At 41.6% G+C, this 22,176-nt stretch overlaps 1 protein-coding gene across 5 annotated transcripts in view; it reads right to left on the bottom strand.

Annotated features, from left to right (window-relative positions):
* Nucleotides 1-21,244, bottom strand: part of LOC147015326 (myotubularin-related protein 10-like) — a 78,327-nt gene extending 57,083 nt beyond the window's left edge. Inside the window, exons 1-5 of one of the 5 annotated variants that reach the window (XM_085849995.1) lie at nt 20,991-21,244; nt 15,365-15,404; nt 8,792-8,931; nt 5,748-5,820; nt 1,861-1,997 (exon numbers count right to left, since the gene is read on the bottom strand). In XM_085849995.1, coding sequence (XP_085706121.1) covers nt 1,861-1,997; nt 5,748-5,820; nt 8,792-8,931; nt 15,365-15,404; nt 20,991-21,056 — 456 coding nt within the window. In that variant the 5' untranslated portion in view covers nt 21,057-21,244. Of the gene's footprint in view, nt 1-1,860; nt 1,998-5,747; nt 5,821-8,791; nt 8,932-15,364; nt 15,405-20,885; nt 20,943-20,990 lie in introns of those variants that run through there. The other 4 variants (XM_085849991.1, XM_085849992.1, XM_085849993.1 and 1 more) reach the window with 4 other exon arrangements.
* Between the last annotated feature and the right edge of the window lie 932 nt (nt 21,245-22,176).

The following is a 22,176-nucleotide window of genomic DNA, read 5'->3' as shown; positions in this document are numbered from 1 at the left end:
TTGTCTTCATTAATTTTATTATTAATAAATAATTTGTCGATTTCGAACCTGTCTATGTTTGTCCTTTCCTTCCATTGGTCTAGCATTGTCTGAACCTAGATAGACTGGGAGGTAATTACCACAGATTTGACCAAAAACAGTCGGCACGCACCAGCGGTGAAAACGCTCGGCCGCCCTAATTAAAATCTAATCAGATAATATTGGTGCTTTGCCGAGGGTGCGCTCCCCGCTGAGGTAACCACGTGACTTCTAGTAAAACAGAATAATTAGACGGTGGACACTGGAACTCATGGTTGACTGGGTGGCGTTCGTGGTTCTAAAACAACCCACCATACCGCAACGTTAATTGTGAGTGGTGGTCCCATGTCTGGCTCTACCGAGGACAATCGGGGATTAATCCCCCTGAGTGACAAGCTGGTGTCTCGGTACCCGTGGTCACAACAAATATATATATATATATATATATATATATATATATATATATATATATATATATATATATATATATATATATATATATATATATATATATATATACATACACATATATTACATACACAAAGTTAACCGAAGAAACACATTAATGTTTTACCTATATTAATCAGTGCTAATCCTACTTTGTTATTTTGACTTGATTAATGGAAATCGAGATATGGACAAAATAAAATATACGACGTAAAAATCTGACCGGAAGTCCAAGGGAAGCGATGTATTGGGGGTACGTCTGCTCTGTAAGACTCACAGTTCAAATTTTTCTTCCAGTTTTTGATAAATTTGTGTAAACCTTCCCTTCCAGCTCAAAGTGATAGTTTAAAACAAATATAAATTTGTGTTGAGTTTCGTTTTATTTATACGTGTTAGTTTTTGACTTCTGATTTACAGTGTATATTCAGAGCACAAAATATATTTGGCCAACTTCCCCCACCATCCCCCCCCCCCCCACCCAGCAACATCCACTCCACCCCACAACCCACTCTTATCATTCTTCCCCTTCCTTCACTCCCAGAGAAAGCAGGCATGGTCAAAGATGCCTGCCTATGCCTCTGCAGCGACCTATCGCATGCTGATAAGCATTGATTCTCAAAATAAAGGTTTGTTACCTCTGCCACCGAAGGTGGACAGAGGTTATGTTTTCATCCCTGTCTGTTTGTCAGCGAGTAGGATATCTCAAAAAGTTGTGGACGGATTCGGAAGAAATTTGGTGGGACAGATTTGGTACAGATTATCAACAGGATCTCCTTCATCCAGCATGACAGTCAACTCTTCTAATGCACCAAGTTGCTGGGTGGTGCATGATCTGCATAAAGTGATTCTTCACCATTGCGAGATGGGGGCAAAAACGATATTTCAAAAAGCTGCAGACAGCCTTAGACAATACTTAATGGATGAGTTGGGTACGTGACGAGAACAAGCCGATTAGATTTTGGTGTGTGACAAAGACGAACAGTCCAGATGCAGATCTGGTCTATCAGTGGGAGACAAAACGTAAACTGTTCAGCTTGGCATAGGTATGCACTCCACCGAGTGCCATCCTCGTTGAAAATGTGATGTTTGACAAAAGCACAAATGGTAAAATATAAAAAAAAGAGAAGTCACAGCCTGGACAGATACACACACACACACACACACACACACACACACACACACACACACACACACACACACACACACACACACACACACACACACACACACACACACGATTGTAAAACCACATCTCTCGCTGCACGGGTTGACGGGATAATTAAAGCATCATGTTGGAAGACAATGCATACAATAAAGTAATATGGTTTACTCATGCATGCATAAAAAGATGAAAATGTACTGTATATTCACTGAGAAAGTAAGGCCTTGCAATACCTTGCGCGATTCATTTTGGTCTGTATTTTCGAAGTAGAACTTGATGATCCGGAAGTTTTTACAATGGATAATTAATACTTCTGGTGAATACTTAATTCCGCTGCTTGGGAGCAATTGCTTCTTTTTCCCATCATGTACTGCAAAAGACAAAAGGAAAGCTCAACTGACTTCAGCATTCATTCAAAATCAAGTCAAAGATGTGTGCAGGAACATCTTGATTGTTGAATAATTGCTGTCATTGTGAGTTGGAGCATCAAGACCCTTACTATAAATTGTCAAAAATGTACTCTAGCGACTCACTAGAATGAGCAGTCTTGGAGATTAATGTCCCATAAATAAGTACAAAACGTTTTAAAAGAAAAAGAAAAAGATATTTGAGCAAAATTTATCTTGATGAGAGTCCATCATAAATTGACGTTGTGAAATTTTAATACACCAAGTCACTGAATTTAGTGCTTTGATAAAAACCACTTAAACTGGTTAGAAACTTATAAATATTCATTTGGGAAGGTTCACTTTGTAAAAGTGACACGAGTTATATGCAGCGAGGATATTCTTGATAATCATTTTTATAAAAAGTTCCAATGTGACCAATGACTCAAATAAAAATCCATCAAAAAGTAAGTTGATCATATTTTCTAGGGCTTCTATTTTGTGAAAAGATGGGATAATTATAATAGTAAACTAGAACTGCCACTTTATAACTGCTGGCAGTGATGACCGGGTACCCAGTCCGTCCGCCTTTGACACAACTGATACAACATGAGACTTAAATCATCGTCGCAAAGTTTCGCATTTATCGGATAAGCGGTGCCAGAGAAAACATTATTTAATGGTGATACAAACACAGGCCTGCTTCGAGACGGCGCGGAACAGACGAGTTACGAACCGGGCAGCACAAAGCGTTCAATTTCCTTATTACTGGCGAACAGATTCAAATAATTAAATAATTCTGGCTGCCAAACCGCATGACCGATCAGGTTGAAATTTTAATCGTTTGTTTCGCATGTCGGCTAAATTACAAATGTGAAGTTTCGTATATATAGAAGCAGTGGTTCCAGAGTAAACATTAATATTTCTCCTTCAATCCAAGATGGCAGCCAAACCGTGTGACTTATGACGTCATAATTTTCACCACATGTGCAAACATGAACGTAGACGATAAGCGCAAATTTTCACTTCGCTAGGTTAAGCAGTTCCAGAGAAAACATTATTTAATATTTTTCTTAAAACCAACATGGCTGCCAAACCCTGGGCCCGATCCCGTTGAAATTTCAAACCCTCATTCCGCATGAATGTTCCACCATAAAGGTGATGTTTCACCTTTATTGATGCAGTAGTTCCAGAGTAAACATTAATTAATATTTTTCCTTCAATCCACTATGGCTGCCAAACGTTGTGTCGTACCTCAAAAGGGGGTGAGAACTTTTTATTCGTCATGGAGAGGCGGTCATAGTGGTGGAGTTTCGCCTGGATCTGTTCAGTGGTTTCAGAGAAAAAGACGTTTAAAGATATTATTTTTCAATCCAAGATGGCTGACGAACCATGTGACCTATGACATCACAAATTTATATTCTGCATCCAACTGTATATTGGAACACGTTTGTGAAGTTTCGTGTAAATCGGTAAAGGTGCGTTTTTCTATCCAAGATGGCCGCCAAACCATGTGACGTCATAATTTTTACCACGCGTGCACACACGATGCTAGATTATAATTGCAAACTTTCGATTTGTTAGTTTAAGCGGTTCCAGAGAAAACATTATTTAATATTTTTCTTAAATCCAACATGGCGGCCAAACCGTGTGACATCAATTCGAAATGAACAAACTTATATCGCCTACCTGTCCCAAATATAGTTCTGAAATCTCCCCTTCCTCGGAGCAGCGCTTCTGGAGAAGATGTTTGAAGGTTTTAGGGTTTTTTCAAGATGGCCGCCAAACCATGTGACCGATCAAGAAGAAATAAACAAACTTGAGAAAGGACCTCATGGGGAATATATGTGTGAAGTTTCGTCTTAATCTGTCTTGCCCTTCTGGAGAAGAAGATTTTTAAAATTTATTCATTTTCAATCCAAGATGGCTGCCGAACCTTGTGACCTATGATATCATAAATTTAAATTCTGCTTTCCATCGTCGACCCGAACAAGTGTGTGAAGTTTCGTGTAAATCAGATAAGGTCTATTTTTCTATCCAAGATGGCCGCCAAACCATGTGACTTCTGAGGTAAATTTTTTTACCATGTATGCAGAGTTGAGGGAGGAAGGCACTTGCAAATTTTCGCTTCGATGGCTTATGAAATTCCAGAGAAAACATTATTTAATATTTTCTTAAATCCAACATGGCGGCCAAACCATGTGACCTATCACTTCGAAATTAACAAACTTGCATCGCATACATGTCACGAATATAGTTCTGAAATCTCGCCTTCATTGGACCAGCGCTTCTGGAGAAAAAGATGTTTGAGGGTTTTAGGGTTTTTCAAGATGGCCGCCAAACCATGTGACGTATCAACAACAAATTAACAAACTTGAAAGAGGACCTCAGGGGGGATGTGGCTGTAAAGTTTCGCCTCAATCTGCACAGCCGTTCTGGAGAAGAAGATTTTTTTTTAAAAAACACTAAAAAACAAGATGGCGGCCGAAATAAGTCATCGATGATGACAAGAAAAACATTTTCGTCGGTGATTTTAGGCGTAGATGATGCTCAAAATTTTTCAGAGTTTTCCTATACAGCGTTCTACTTGACGAATTTTCACCGGTATATCGCTTCACCGATTACGTCACGAAAAATCACACGTGTTCCCCATAGGGAGCTTAGTAAAATGTATCAAACGAAAAAATTTTCCATTGCACGGTTTCCGAGATACAGATGTCCAAAGTTTATCGCTTTTTTCAAGATGGCGACTGTACCACGTGACCAATGACGTCATAATTATAACGTGACCAATGACGTCATAATGATTGTGCTATCAAAAAAGATACATACTATGGTGAAAATTTCCTGTCGATCGGACTTAGTGTCCCAGAGAAAATGATTTTTAAAGCGAAAAAGGGTGCAAAATGCCGGCGGAAAAATAATAATAATAATGTATAATGCGTAATAATAAACAGAAGAAAAACAATAGGGTACCCTGTACTGACAGGGTACCCTAATAAGTGGCAGAATGGTTCGAGCGTCCGCTCTGAGTCTGGGAGGCCAGTGGCTCGCACCCCAGCCGAGTCATACCAAACACTTTAAAAATGGTACATGTTGTTTCTGGCTGGACATTCAGCATTTAAAAAAAAGGATAGAGCAAGAGCAACCATGGGTTGGCAACCATTGCATCGGCCTGATGGGCCTAATGGTCTCATCCTGCATTGAAGTTCCTTGTAAGGGAACTCCATATTATTTAAATCGTCCACCTCCATGGGATTATAAAATTATATCATTTTTTTCTGCATCCTTGTTCACCATCTATGTAATGCCTGATGTTGGCTTAATGGTTATGGTGGTGGGCTTGGGATCCTAGGATCCTGAGTTCAAAACTCGTTCGGCTGTTGAATTGATGCCAGGTGGGGTTGACTCTGCCTGTCATCCTTCCGAGGTCGGCAAAATTAGTGCCAGCTTGCTGGTATCCTGTGGCGGAGTGGTGACCCTTCCAGGATTGTGCCCAATAGCCAAGGAGACTGCTTAGGCAGCACCAACGCTCTGCATAGAGTATGGTCCCAATGGATGGATCCTTGTTCATATTACTGAAGAGCAGTCGTCTGCAGATCTCCACTCCTTGCAAATTTGTTAAACCACAATGCAAATGCCTTTCCTGCAGTATAACATGCAGCTATCATTTCAACCAATCTTTCCTGATGTGAGGAAGGAAAAAAACCCCTGAAGAACACAGTTCAATCTACCTGCATGTAATTGGTCAACGCATGTCAGGGAAACATCGTGCTCTCCCAGTAAACGGTTCTTGTATAGAGATTCCTGTACAAACAACAGCAAAATTTTAGGGAAATAACAATAGACAATATTCTCCACTTCAACACAAACTGTAGCTTTAATTATTGTCTTTATTTCATGAATGCATATCTTACTGGGCTGAAAGGACAGCTCGGAGGTATTGAACTCGCCTTCGAGTTGTCTCGTCTAGGTTTGATTCATGACCCGACAATAAACTGTCATCCTGACATTTCACAAGCGATGGGTCACACCATGAGCGTGCTGTTTTTTGGAGGTACATCAAGCTGGGTGTCCCGTCTGCTACTATTCGCTGGAAGAAAAATATCCCATGATGCCTTTTTAAAATACTTTGGCCATTGTGTGTTAAACCCTGAGCAATATTTTTTAAAATTCCTGTTCCCACCTTCAGCACCCAGAGTGGTGGTATTTCATCCACAATCAGTTCTCAGCAACAAAAGTGTGTCAGCAGAATCATTGGTCATAGATTGGTTGATATATTATCAGACTAATTTTGAATTTGGTCCGATGTACGAATCAATAGTGTGGCTGATAATGTAGTGACCTTGGTGCAGCAATTTATATTATGGCCAGGGTATGAGCACACCATTCATATGGCACAACCTCATTCAAACCCTTACAAACTAGATATTTCAAAGAACACCTTACACCACGCAGTCTTGAGAACAAAAGGACATGGACAGGGTCTGCAGGCAGCAAATTTGATTGATCAAGATGATGTAAAATGATGTAATATTGTGTCCAAGTACTGTTAAACTAAAGCTTTTTGAAAGTGTCAAAAAGGTGATTTGTGTTCCACAGTGCTCAAATACACAATTCAATTGAAATAAAATAAAGACTTTAATGGTCGTAGAAAATATTTATTTTGGAAGTTTTCCACCATTGATACAGTGTCTTTGATACCACCATATTTAACACATTACATTAGTTCTGTGTACCTGTTGTTTGTGTCCTTTATGATGTCACTAAAACATTAAGTTTCCTTTTTGGAATTATTTTCAATTTTGTTTGACTGCCAGAGAGGCAGACAGGCAGACAGAGTAAAAAATAATTATCTCACTCCTCTCTTGCACGATCCGGACAAATTCAGAGCCAAAGTACTGCTAAACTACAGGTTCGTTTTCCGATGCATGTTCAAAATACAACATTTAATTGACGCCAAATTGTTCCTCATTCAGAAACTGAGACATTTGTGGACAGACAGAACCAATTGCTTAACTCCGCTTTTTGCTTCGCACATGCAGGGTAATAATATTAATTGGTAATAAGCACTACTGTTCTACGATTATGATGTTTCTTCATATGTCCAGAAGGCTGCAAGTGTACCGGGGGGGGGGGGGGGAAAGAATACAACTAAAACATGAACACAGGGCATGTTGTATTGTATGTATTCAGCAATTAATTTAAGTAAATGGCTGCAATTGCAATCTGGATGTGTTCACTGGTATACAACTGATGTTGCATGCAGACTGAATTTCTATCAAGCCATCGCAAAAAGAACGTGTGTGCTCGCTGCTGCTCTCCTTCTTCTTGTACATAACAAATGCAGCTCAGACCCCTTGCCACCTCTTTTCATCCCGAACCACAGATGTCCAATAATTATTATTGTCTCAGAGTAAAACAAGAAAAAGAACAATGAAAGATTGCATATCCTCGCCAGGACTTGTTTTGTGTGGTGCTTGCGTACTGGTGTGTTACGTAATTAATAAGAGATATAATAAGAACTGCTACTTTATAACGGCTGGCAGTGATGAACGGGTACAAAGACATCCCGCTTTGATTGGACACTTGACCCTGACCCATGATGTTTATTATTATTAAATTTAATTTAGAATGGGACGAAAATGAATTCAATTCAGATCAAATCAAATGGAAGACCAAATAGGTACAGTCCTGCATTGGAGCAGTGGGAACCCAAACAAGCAAAAAACAAAGATGAAGTCATCAGGAGGAACCTGGATAGGATTTGCATTTCAGCTGCTACTCATCTACTGTCAAAACCATTCAGGCTTATTCAAAACCATAGCTAAGCGAGCCTTATTCAAAAAAAATAAAATAATAATAATAATAATTCTGGCTGCCAAACCATGTGTCCGATCAAGTTGAAATTTAAAACATGTATTTCCCCATCACTACGAGATCATAATTGTGAAGTTTCATGTTGATTGATTAAGAGGTTCCAGAGAAAACATTATTTGATATTTTTCTTCAATCCAATATGGCTGCCAAACCATGTGACCTATCAATTATTTCTTTAAAAAAAATTGTACACCCAAGGCTTGGGGAACATTTACGTGAAGTTTCCCCTTGATCTATCCAGCCATTCTGGAGAAGATTTTATAGGTCTGAGGGTAAATCCAATGTGGCTGCTAAACCATGTGACCTATGACATCATACTTGTGAACCTTTTGTTCCTCATGGATAGGCGGTCATACGTGTAAAGTTTCTCCTCAATCTGTTCAGCCACTTCGGAGAAGAAGATTTTGAAGGTTACAAAAAAAACCAAACAATATGGCTGCCAAATCACGTGACCGATGACATCATCAATTTTTTTTTCTGTGGACCTTTTATCCCAAGATGACCCTCACAAATTTCATACTGATCAGACGTAGCTTTCTAAATATGCAATTATGACGTCATAAAAAAATCACACATTCCAAATGAGGAGTACTTGCTATGTGCCAAGTTTCTTTTTTTCCTTGACTGCAGTTTCAGAGATACAGAGGTCCAAAGTTTTTTCCATTTTTCCAATGTCTCTGCCACACCACATGACCTATGATGTCATAATTATCAATAAAACATTCTACATGAGTTGTCGCTCGTATGGTGAAAATTTTGTCTCAATCCGACAAGCGGTTGCAGAGAAAAACACTAAAGTTCTGTGCGGACAAACAAACAAACGGAGCCAAATGCAATACCCTCTCCTCTGACGAGGGTAATAACCGAGGAGGTAATCCTCTAGACTCGAGAGACATACTTGTTGCTCATCAAGTGACAAGTTGGGAAGAAATGATACTTTTAACGTTGTGCAGATCAGGGTGCCTCGTAGCCTCTGCCCATTCTCCTCAGAACTGTTGCACTTGAACACATCACTTGCTTCTGCAATAACGACCTCACCTGCATGTAACCACAGGAAACAGGAAAACAATATTGTAGTGTAAACCAATGCTACACAAAATCAAACACTGCAATGCCTACAATAATCAAAGCCAAAGGAGAAGTAATCACCCTGTTTTCAAAGTGTAACCTCGACTTTAAACATCTTGGAATCCAAAAGAAATTAACATTTCAATAAACTTATTAAGCATTTATTCATCAACGCCATTTTGATTAATTTATACATGTCTATGAAGGAGGCTTAACTCCTATAAAAGGCTTTCACAGATGAATACAAAAAAAGGGCTGAGAATTGGAACAGTAGAGTATCTAATTTATTTCATGAAAATATAAAATCTGCATTTATTAATTGTAAATTGGGGAGGAAAATTGGTGGTGTCATGATGAGAGCATCCGCTCTGAATCTGGGAGGTCGGTGGTTCAAATCGTGGCTGAAGAATACCAAAGACTAAAAACGCTATGTGCTGCTTCCTTGCTTGATGGACTCAGCATTTAAAAGGTAGTAGTAGTTGTGTTTGTCTCATCTAACAATCTTGTGTCATGAATGTTTGTCTGTATGTATGTCCATGTGTGTGCGGCAGCTTCATCACGAGCCGTAGATCATGTAAAATAAAATAAACAAATATCAAAAAGTTCTGATACATAATCAATAGGATTTCCTCTGCCACCGAAGGTGGATGGAGGTTACGTTTTCATCTGTCTGTTTGTGAAAAACATATCTCAAAAAGTTGTGTACTGATTCAGATGAAACTTGATGGGCAGGTTGGGTATGTACCAAGGAAGAATCGATTCGATTTTGGTGAATATCCAAAACCGAATCAGAGAATTTTTTAAGTGATTTTTTTTTTCACCATTGAGTGATAACGCAAAAACGATATATAGCACGATATCTGAAAAAGTTTGGACAGTTTCAGATGAAACTTGGTGGGCAGGTTGGGTATGTAACAAGGAATAATTGATTCAATTTTGGTGAATATCCGAATCCGGATCCGAGAATTTTATAACTGATTCTTCACCATTGAGAGATGCGGCCAAAAACGACATATAGCAGGATATCTGAAAAAAATTTATGGACGGATTTGGATGAAACTTGGTGAATAAGTTGGTTAGGTGACAAGAACAAGCTGATTATATTTTAGTTCAGGTCTGAATCCAGATCTGGCCTATCAGTGGGACACAAAACATAAACTAATCAGCCTGGCAGAGGTATGCACTCTGCTGAGTGCCCTTCTCGTTTTTGAGGGTTTATTTTTCTCCAGCATTACTCGCTTTTATCAAGGTTCATCAAAGTGAAAAACTATTTACGAGTGAGTATTTGTCACAACAATTTGCAGTAATTGCCACATCTGATGCAATTTAAATGCATTAATGGTGGTGAGGTACTCCAATTAAAACTGTTTGTTCGATATGTGACGCTTTTTGATGCCTATAAATGGTAATAAAAATTTGTGTTGGTGTCAAAGCCAATGACAAATTGCAAATTAATAGTAATAATGAACATGCATGTGTATTTTATATACCCCATTATATTTTTATTTTACTTTTTTTGCAACTCTTAAATTAAGATTATAAAAGTACATTCTGCTCCAGTCAATTACTTTTTTCAACATTCAACTTCAGACATTACTCTCATTAAGATCAAATTGCTGTTAAAAAGACAGTGCTTTAATGAATAACTTTAAAACAAACTTTAATTGAGGAATATTAGTTTCTGGTTTCTGTACCACAAGGCCAGAAACACTCGTTGAGAGATGTGACAAAACTAAGGCAATTATGTTTCACTTGATGGGGGGGGGGGGAGAGAAACTTCTTCACCTCCTCCTCCTCCTCCTCTTCCCTTGATAAGGGGTGAGGTCTGATGGCACCACACTTCTGCCCCCTGCCTTGACCACAATATACTCCTCCACCCCACACCCCCTACTCTATCCTCAGCAAACTATTTCCACTCTCCAACCACCCCTACTTTACAGATATCCCTCCTCTCACAATCCTCCCATCTCAACTGCAGTCTTCCTCTTTTCGTCCTACCTTGCTCCCTCAATCTATCTGCTCTTTTTGCCATTCTCTCTTCCCCTATCCACACCAAGTGTCCAGCCCATCTCAGCCGGCATTTCACAAATCGCCCCATCAAACTCATCTGCACACCAATCTCCTCCCTCAGTTCATGCATCCTCCTTCTATCAACCCTCCTCACTCCCAAAATCCTCCGGACCCAGTTGTTTTCGGAAACCTGCAGGCTCTGTTACCGCCTCTGTCAGTGCCACCGTCTCAGGCCGCAAAGGTAGGCCGGCATTACACATGGCAACAGAACCTTCACTTTTAATTTTCCTGATATCTTTCCATCTGCCATTACTCCCTCCACCCTCCTCCATAAATTTGCACTCACCTTAATCCTCCTCCACACCTCTGCCACAGACTTACCATTCCCGGTCACTGTTCCTCCCAGATACTCAAACCTATTTCCCTGCCGAATCTCCTTCCCCTCTAACCTGATATTCATTTATTTTCTCTGCTGCCAAAACCACATCACCTCAATCTTCTCCATACTCATCTTTAGCCTATGCATTCCAAATGCCACCTTCCACTCCCCCAGTACTTCCTGCAACTCCCACCCACTCTCCACCACAACAACCAGATCGTCCACATACAGCATCCTCCCCATACTACCCCTCAAGCTCCCCTTCCTGCTTACCAGCAAAATCACCATGAGAAACACGAGTGGGCTGAGAGCACTTATCTGCCTCAAACCATTGTTCACACTGAACTCAGACATCCCAGGATCAACCAAAACTCTTCCCTTAGTTCAAGCTCCCCCACCAGCCTCACAATCCTGAACCCTCCACAACTGTCACTTCCTTCCCACCACCAAATCCAGTTCTGTTCTATGATGTCCACTGCGAGAGGTAATCTTGCGGCTTTCCCACTTTTGAAAGAATGAACCAGCTATGGCCATCCCAATCCTCACCATCAGCTCTTGACCTTCTCTAGTCCCCGTCCCCCAACCAAATTACCAAAACATTCCTCTTCCCCCAGCTCCCACTTGTGCATTAAAGTCCCCTGCAATGCACAGCATTACCTCCATCTCAACAATTCTCATCATCCTCTCCAATGTGTCCCTGAATTCATGCTTAACCATCCCAGTCCTTCCCATTTGTGGCCCATATACCAACATAACACAAACCATTTGCCTCTGTATCACCATCCATACCAAAACTATCCATCCCTCCCATAATTGCACTCTGACCACCTGCTTGCTGATCTCTTCCAAAAATTCCCACACCATTACTCCTTCCATCTCCACCCACGTGTAACAGCTTGTATCCTCCTACTAACCTCCTCGTCATGTCTCCTTTCCATTTGGTCACACACACACACACACACACACACACACACACACACACACACACACACACACACACACACACACACACACACACACACACACTCCTCTGCATCATCTCCACAACCTTGACTGCTCTTCCCCCCAATGATCCGACATTTGAACTACCGAAAAGAACCTCGCTTCTGAACCACTGCCCACCTGGCAGAGCCAGTACCATCTTGATAAGTTTGGGATGCTCATGTCTTCAATCAGCCACGCTGCCCAGGCCGACCTGCTGGATCCACTACCCGAGCCTGTGTGTCCTGTGTGTCCTGTGTGTGCGCATGCCCCACACCACTCTCTCCCCACTCACTCCCTGCCTCCTCCCTACCCATCCCTCTCCCTCCACACTCGAAGCACTCATCCCTACCTCCACCCCACTCACTCGCTCCCTCTTCTCTTCTTCCCCCACCCCTCCCCTTAATACATTACATTTGTGCATATTCAGTTGACAACAACCAAATGCTTTTCAGAAAATTTTTTTTTCACAGTTCTTTCACAAATATCACAGTTCAAAAACCATCAAAATTCGACCCTCATCACGCTCACGCAAATGTGTTTCTCAACTCCCATGCTTGGACCTCCTCAGAGCCAGAACCTCTGATCTACTCCATTGTCCCATGGGCCGAGCCGAAACAACAGGCACAAGCACCAAATGTAGCCCGTATCGCCGATTCACTCCACTGCCCCGCAGGCCGAGCCAAGACCACAGGCACAAGCACCAAATGTAGCCCCGACTATTGATGCACTCCTCCGTTGAAACCGTTTATGATAATAATTTGGAAACCTCTGCTTTCACATGACAACAATCATTCCACAGCTGTATACAGTTGTTTGTTTGCAAATCTTTTTTGTTGTGAAATTAAGTGAATCAACCAGTTAATGACATTGCACTGTCCTGTTTCCATCAGCAGGGGATTGGGTGGAGGGGAAGTTGTGTGGGGGATTCATTTCACTGGTATTTTGAAATATACCTTCCTCTGCAGCTAACTGTTCTACTTACCTCTTTAAAAAAAATCACATAACAAAACAGGAGGTATGCAAGAATGAGCAAAGACATACGTGGATAAAGGAGGGAAAATGTATGTCAAGAGTATATTGACATGTGGATCGTGCATGTTGTACGCAGGCAAGGATGGAATAGATCCCATACAAAGTAAACGGTGTAAATCCGCTTCAGACAAAAAAAAGGCACTGGATCAATGGCACTTGCTCCCTCTGGAACTGGATATTTGAAGATCAGATCATCGAGGTGCTACTGTACAAAAATATTCCCACAAGTGGCATCAAGAAAGTGAAGTGGTCAGACCGACATTTCCTGACAACCTTCCTGCTCTCTTGTGCCATATATGGGGACCAAGCGCTCGGGCGACATGAACAGACAGTGCAGGATAGAAAGCAAGCCACCAAATCCTGTAAGACTGTAGGAGAGATGCCTTCAACCCAAACCAAAAAAAAAGACAAACGAATCCCATTTAAAACTTATTTTTCCCCCATTGCAACATATAGCACCACACATTTCTTTCATTACGACATAGTTTGCAAAATTGAGTTCAGGTTCCATCTTGTAGTTAAAACATATCATGCAATAGTAAACCAACGTTTGCTCATAAATGTCATGAATGAAAGTATTGTTCCCATGACAGTAGTACTATTGATAAAAATGATAAAATCAGGATTTTTTTTTTTAAAGTAGTGATAATCTTGGTGTAAATGACCTATGAAATCTATTTTTGATTTTTTTAAAGAATTACAACCCCCTCTCCTCAGTTTCCATTTTATAACCACTGTATGGGCCTGCTGTAATAGATTCTCTTTTTTCCTCAATTCCAACATGCCAAACAACTGAGAGCTAGCCAAGAGCACTGGGGACTGTTGAAAGGCCCTTGCATTCAGAATATAAAAGTTGAACCTTTATCCTTTGACACTTTCATTACACATCTGGGGGTTTCGTCCACACATTTAATCAATCTATCTGCACAATTTAACAATTGAACAAATTAGACAGGATCCAAATGAAGGATTTAGACAGGCTCAAGGCATCAGGAAATGGTATGTTGAAAAATAGAAAACAAAGAGGGTGTTCACTGTTCCTAACAGGAAAGTTCAGGCTTCAGAACACAAGAAAACTTTGATCACTCTTTGGAACGCAGAGGGAACAAGAAACTGGATTGACAACTTTAGTGAAGCAATAGAGCAATGCTTTGACAACATTGTTTTGCAAGATGAATGCCAAGGGTAGCTGTGTAGTGGGACAATTGTTTAGCATTTTCAAAAAAATTCATTCTAATTGAGTGAAATGGGTTTTCAGGCACTTGCCTGGTAAGAAGGGGGTGCAGTGGATGGAGGGTGGGGGGAGATGATTTGCAAAACTGTACAGAATCAAGAATTGGATTTTTTTTTTTCAAGAATCAATAAACTGTACATGATTTTTCAGAAATTGTTGGTCAGCCTTAGGGAGGCAGCTCATGCCTGAAGAAATGGTAAAAGTAGTCATGGAAATGTATGGTATTTACAATAAATAAAAATCAAGAACAATGGTAAAAAGATCAACTTGGGATGTTCTGAAATGTTTGAAGTCAAGGTAGGATTATGCCAGGGATCTGTTTGAAGTCTTCCACTGCTTGGAATAGTGATGGAATAATTAATGAAAACTAAAGGTTGCGATTCCCATTCAAGTTATTGTATGCCGATTAATTCAAATTGAATGCTGATGGTGAAAAAGAATCAAAGGAGACGTTTCAAAAATGGAAACGTGCAATACAGAAGAAAGGTTTACTGTCAGCATTAATAAAAATGAAGGTTATGGACAGATCCGTATGGAGGAATGTCATCATTTGACACACCCCCTTTCTTTCAAGGGGGAAAATGGTTGTAAAAGGGTTGTTGTTTGTGGTGATGGTGGTGGTGGTCAGTTTTAGGCAACCTGCTCATTTTCCACTCCTTTTCAAAACAAGTATTTATTCCTAATATAAAAGTTGAATTTTCCAACGAGCTGCAAAAAACACACGACGGAAAAAAAACCACCTCGAGATTATCATTTTGTTTCACCTGGAAGCAGGCTTGGCTCGACTGGCTTCAACGACTCAGTCTGCAAAAGAAAGAAAGAAACAGTGAGTGGGCAAAGTGAAGTGGAGTGGTTGCTTTTTTGGTGGCGTAGGAATTTGGGTTTGATGGGGGTAAAACACACAGGTAGTCCTCATCGACAACATCTTTAACTGTAGCTATGCAGTGTTGCTTTGGTATTGATGCTTGAATCAACATTGGCCCTTGGCCCTTGAGATTGGAGTTTTGCACCTCGGCTCTCAAATCCATTCACTGCACTGTCAAGGTAGAGCGAGTCTTCCTGGTAATGCGTGCCAATGACTTGTGAAGACACTGTGGGATCTTTAATGTACGCCGGCAAATGCTAGCAGATGGGACGTCCAGCTTAACATTCCTCAGAAGGAGAGCCCTGAAATTGATGCAACTCCCTGCTTGCAAAGGAGGCCTTGGTGAAAGTTTATATGCTGTAGTCGTTTTATTCATGTAAAAGTCGTGGCTCATGGAGGAGATAAAAACAGAATGGATAATGACATAACTGAACAAGAGGAACAGGATAAAGAGGAGAAAGCACACCAACAGCAGGGTTGAAGGACAACATAGGAGACTTGGAGAAATAAGGGGTGTGGGAAAGAATGAGTAGGGGAGGATACACAGGGTGGATAACATGTATACAGCATCAAGCTCTTAGGAAGGAAAAACTGTAAACTTTGGTCTAGATGGGCTTGGGGAGAGTTAACGGGGGGTAGCAAAGATCATGGTTTTGGATGAGGGATGATCTGAGATGGTGATGAACAGTTGTCTTGAAGACCTTTCAAGAGTGACATTTATCCATGCATTTCTTTTCCATCACTTGTGTTTGCTCAGGGGTTACGAACACCGTTCTTGAAAAACTCGAAACTCGTTACCTCTGCCACCGAAAGGTGGATGGTGGATGGAGGTCGTTTTCACCCGCTTGTCTGGCTGTTTATCTGTTTGTTTTTATTAATACCACAAAAAAGTTATGGACGGATTCGGCCGAAACTTGGTGGACAGACCTTAAGTGTGTGTGACAGGGACGAATAGATTAGATTTTGGTGAAGATCCGATTCCTCTAATTTTTAAAGTGATTGTTCACCTTTGAGAGAGAGGGCCAAAAAAATATGTAGCATGATATTTCAAAAGGTTGTGGACAGATTATGACAAGACTTGGAAGATGAATTGGGTGGGTAACAAGACCAAGGTGATTAGATTTTGGTTCAGGTCAGGACACAGATCTGGCCTATCAGTGGGACACAAAAAGTAAACTGTTCAGACTGGCGAAGGTATGCACTCTACCGAGTGCCGTTCTCGTTACTTCTGCCACCGAAGGTGGATGGAGGTTATGCTTTCACCCCTGTCTGTCTGTCTGTCTGTTTGTGAACAGGAGATATCAAAAAGTTGTGGATGGAATCTGACGAAAATTGGTGGGTGTGTTGGGTATGCAACAAGGAAGAATTTATTCGATTTTGGTGAAGATCTGAATCCGGATCCAGATCCCAGAATTTTAAAAAGTGATTCTCCACCATTGAGTGATCGGGCTAAAACAATATATTGCATAATATCTCAAGTTAGGGATCGATTCGGACGAAACTTGGTGGATGAGTTGGTTAGGTGAAAAAGAACAAGCAGATTAAACTTCAGGTCAGGTCTGAATCCAGATCCAGCCCATCAGAGGGACACAAAACGTAAACTAATCAGCTTGGCGGAGGTATGCGCTTTATCGAGTGCCCTTCTAGTTCTGTTCTGTTATCACGCTGTTACCCGTTCTTTAATATCTCTTTGAAAAGAATTGTGTGTTTGAATAACATTCCTTACGAACAGTGTGGTGGTGGTAAAGTTGAAGTTTCGGTCCATGCGTACGGGTCCTGCTGACACATCTGACCGACAATGACATCATGCAAGAGTACATTGACACTTGACCACCTCTTCACCATAGACTTTGAAGATGCAGCCAACCACAAGCCAGGTGGTGGAGTGTTTATGGTGGAAGGATGAACCTCGTCAAACACGTTCAAGGATTTTGGGACGACTACGTTCACGATAGCTCAACGAGGGTTACTTCGGCATGATATGTCCAAAGAGAAGGGCGGATATGTGATTCTAAATCAATCAAAGGCAACCGAGACAGCTCAAATGTGATTATGCTTTCACCGAGCTATCCTGCCAACTCCCAGGTCTTCAAATACAAAGCAATATAAATGATAATAATAATTTAAAAAAAAACTCTTGCAGGAAAAAGTCGTGAGATTACTGTCCCTTTTTGTCTATTACGTACGACCTCTCACATTTACTAAATTGGTGGTGTTCATTACCTCTATCTCTATCAACAACTCCACTTTCCTGATCAGCTGAGGTAGTCAGTATTTTAGGTAATCATGTCAGAGGGAGGGTCGGAGCCATTTGATTGAGACAGCAAGGACAGCCATACCGGAGGAAAGGCCATTGACTTGTAGATCCTTTCATTTTAATCTGAAATGTTCACACAAAGCAAGAAGAACCAGAAGCAAGCTACAATCCCCAAAAGGCTTTCGGTATCACTCCAACTGCATGCACACTCTGTCCTCAAAGCAGAAAGCCGAACACATGTGTGAAGAGATAAAAACTTTTGTAAAAGAGGAAGGCAAACAAGAAGCAGGAAGATAGAGGATGTGGATTTCCAACTAAAGGATATTTTGTTGTTCTTTATTTATTTTTTGCACAAACATGGTTATTTCCCATACTTTTGCTTTTTCGACAGCCAGACTAAGACTGGGTCGACGGTGCTTGTGAATTGAGGATGGCCTGAGCCAAAATGACCTGAAATTTGCCCATCAATAGAAGGTTACTTTTAGCCGATGACCTTTATAACCCAGGCTCAATTGATGAGCATCTTCAAACTCAAACACCTCGCTACATAACCATCTTGGATCTCCTCAGTCCACAATAAGCCTGGCATTGGCTTAAGGGTTAAGGTGGCCGTCTTACAAGCTTAGGGTCTTGAGTTTGAGCCAGTCGTGCTGTTAAATAATACCAGGTGGGTTGACTCAACCTGTCGTCCTTCCGAGATGGGTAAAAGGAGCACCAGCTTACTGGAAACAGTGAGCACTGCATCAGTGGCACAGCCATGCTCCCAGCAATGATGTAGTCAGCAGCCACAGGTTGCATACGAAATAATAATAATCAAAGCCCACAATCGTGTTAAGCAATGCAAAATTAAGAATATTATGCATGAAAAACTAAGGATATTTAAACCATCCTCAAGTGCCTCCTGACAGGTTGGAGAAGAATACCATGTTAAACGAGTGCATACATCATCATTTTCATCCTGCTTTCTGGGAGTTCAAAGAATGGTGACATTCCAACACAAGGGGTGGCTGAATTGGCAGAATCCTCATAATCTCATCTGGGTTTGACAACCATCAGAGAAGATGTAACCCCCCCCTCCTCCTCAAACCAGCTTATTTCAGGGCACTGTCGGACAAAGGCCTCCCTGAGTCAATTCATGCCGAGGGGTGTTTTTGGCATACGTGCCGTTGCTTACACACAAGTACAGTATTTAACCACTCCAAAAATCAGCCAGCTCCAAGGAAGGTCAAACATAACGAAATGTGTTTCAAAGTGTGCCATTGTTAGAATGGTATTTAAGCCGGCTGTCCTGTCTGCATCTTGATTCTATTAAAGACCCGATGGTATCTTTCACAAATTATAGACCATGGCTTGTTGGTCGCTTAGTTAAATAATCAGTGCTCCACGTTATGTAGCCACCTGTATGTTCAATGACGATGCAAGAAGGCTTTGATAATAAAACGTATACGTCTGTGTCGATGCAGCCTTCGTCCTAATCCCTTGCCATCGTCATTCCAAAGATTTTTGGTTGTTGAATCTCCAGTGGATGTCAAATCTCCATGTTTAATAAACATGGACAATAAATTATCTTGAATCTGTCGTGCTGGGGTGTGGATATGGCATATAAGGGTAACCGACGAGTTAAATTGTGTCCTACATAATCATCATAATAATCATCGGACTCGGAGGTGGTGGTGATCCTGTAACAGCCTGATATTTTCATCGTTGTAATACTGCACGTTCGTGTGTTCATATGCTTGAGAAGAGCAGACTTATGGAAGGTGGAAGCGCTCACTCCACCAGTGCTCGTCAAATTTAGACAAATTAATTTATCGTCTTGTGTTCAACTACTTCCCATGTAAAGCACTTCCTGAGGTCTAGTCTGCTCCTCTCCTGAAATAACTTCCTTGAGTGACCTCTAGTTGAAGTATGCCTCGCTGGCTTGAATAAATGACTGCAATGGATCCTGATCAGCCCATGAAGTATCTAGTGTACTCTAACCATATCACCCCTCCTCCTCCTGTAGTGTAGATCCGATATCCTCAGCCTATCTTGGTAAGGAAGCTCCTTGATTTCTGGAACTATTTTAGTGGCCTTCCTCTGTACTTTCTCAACTTCATCTGCGGCAGTCTTAAATCAGAGGTGCCAGAGGATATTTCCATATTTTTAGGAGAGGTCTGACCAACGTTGAGAACAAAGGCGGCAAGGAAGTCCTGTCCAGGTGCCTGAACATCTTTATGATGCCAGGTAGCTGAAATATCCTTTGTTAACAACATGTTTTTGTGGAATTTTAATTCTCCGTCCACCTCCTGACTTTCTGTACTGGAACTTTATTCATACCATACTCCTGTTCAGGGTTCTTTCTGCCAATGTGTACCACCTTGCATTTACCTTGATTAAAGGGCAGTTGCTACGTGTCTGACCATCGAGTTTCACCGCCCAAGTCCTTTTGTCGCATTTCAGTTTGCTTGCAATTCCTTGTTTTATGAATACAGGGATTTCAGTAACCATGATGCAGTGCGCGGGCGCCATATTGGTTGGCAAGCTAAACAAGCGAGAAAAGGTAAACAACACCGAACAAGGCCAAAGAATGAGCGTCACCTTCCATTGCAGCAAGTCAGACCAAGGAGATAAACGTGCGAGATTGTGGAGCTACTGATGCTCTCGTTGCCAGAGAAGTGACAACCAATATGGCGGCGCGCATGGCATTATGGTACAAATCTCAAAACCCTCCAAATAATGATAACGAAAATAAAACATGTAATCGATGATTTTTAAGAGGGAGAAATTAAATAATTCATCGTCGTTTTGTTGGACAGAAAACTGACAGCGTGACGTCACGTGGGTCGGGAGCACGCTGTAAAAGGTTGTGTCCGCCCCCAAAAATACCTCAACAACGGTTGCTTTAATTGAGGAGAATGGCGAATCGGCTTTAAAAAAAACCGCGAAAAAAAAACCGCTTAAAATCATCGCTGCAAGCCGAGAGAGATAAAGAGAGGAACCAGTAAATTATTTATTACAACGATTTCTGTGAGGGTCACGCTCTATCATCCTCCGGACGGCTAATTACAAGGAACTTGGACGCAGGAAGAGGACATTCGGCCCGTTATAGCTGCGCTACATCAACGCCAGATTCAATCGAACAGTTTATCAAATTAAATGACAAAAAAAGATGTACAATCACCTCAGCTTCAGACTCCACATTATCCATGACTTCAAGATCCATGATTAGATTTCATTTCCGAAATAACAAACCGAATTACATTTACCCACACGGACACGGTCGTACCTCAGACGGAATCGACTGCACGTAAGAGATGAAGGACGGGCGGACGCTTTTCGCACCGCCGAGCATCTTGATCCCAAGATGCACGTTCCGTCGCAATACCCGACTCGGAACTCAGTAGCTTAGAATATACTCCACACTAACTCATCGACTTCGACCAAGAATCCGCATCATCGGATGTGGGTTGTGACTTGTGAAGAATAATTTATTACCGACCAAGATCTCTTCCAGCGTTTCCGCGTCCGTGACGTCACTTGCACGCCTTATTGGCTGTGGCGATGAACAATCCGCGCCCGTGACGTCACCTGCACGTCTCATTGGCTGTGGCGATGAACAATCCGCGCCAGTGACGTCACCTGCACGTCTCATTGGCTGTGGCGATCAATCCGCGCCCGTGACGTCACCTGCACGTCTCATTGGCTGTGGCGATCAATCCGCGCCCGTGACGTCACCTGCACGTCTCATTGGCTGTGGCGATCAATCCGTCACCTGCACGTCTCATTGGCTGTGGCGATGAGCAATCCGCGCCCAAACAAACGTTCGTTTTATTTTCCGACTTCCTCCAATTGTGCTGTGAGCTTTGAAGGATAATTTCGATTGTGGCCTACTTCGATCCTCAAGGGAAATCACGTCCAACTGACAACAATATTGTTCATGGTGGTCGGAGTGTGTATTTGGGCGGAGAGCGGCATCCTCCGAGGTGGAACAAAATCACCTTTGAGTTCCATTCTGGGTTACATTCCCGACTCCCCTATAAATCATCCATCTGGTGCTTCTCAAGGAGGGGGGTGTCCAAGACGGCGGCGTTGTTGGGTTTGGTTTGCTATCAGGCAGCAGTTGGTGCTGGTGAGCGTTGACGATCCTGCAGTCCTTCGCAAGTAACAGGGCATTGTGTGCCGGGGCTCTCGCCAATCCCGCTCACCCCCGAATAGTGGGGCAGATAACAGCAATTTTTGAGAGGAATCGTGCAAATGATGATACAAGCATCAAATTTGGCACATTTGTTCTCCAGGGTGTTCGAATCAAATCTGCCTGATTGGCCATTTGAAAATCCAAATTTTGAAAAATTTGGATTTTCAAATGGCCAATCGGGCAGATTTGATCAGAAAGCCCTGCAGAACAGAAATGCCAAATTTGATGCTTGTATCATCATTTGCACGATTATTCTACTATCCACTACTACTGGGAA

Source organism: Eptatretus burgeri, chromosome 12 (assembly GCF_056783735.1).
Source record: "Eptatretus burgeri isolate ZD-2024b chromosome 12, Ebu_testis_v1, whole genome shotgun sequence".
Classification (NCBI taxonomy): Eukaryota; Metazoa; Chordata; class Myxini; order Myxiniformes; family Myxinidae; genus Eptatretus; species Eptatretus burgeri.
Note: the sequence above shows the minus strand (reverse complement) of the source record. Positions and strands in the feature narration are given on the sequence as shown.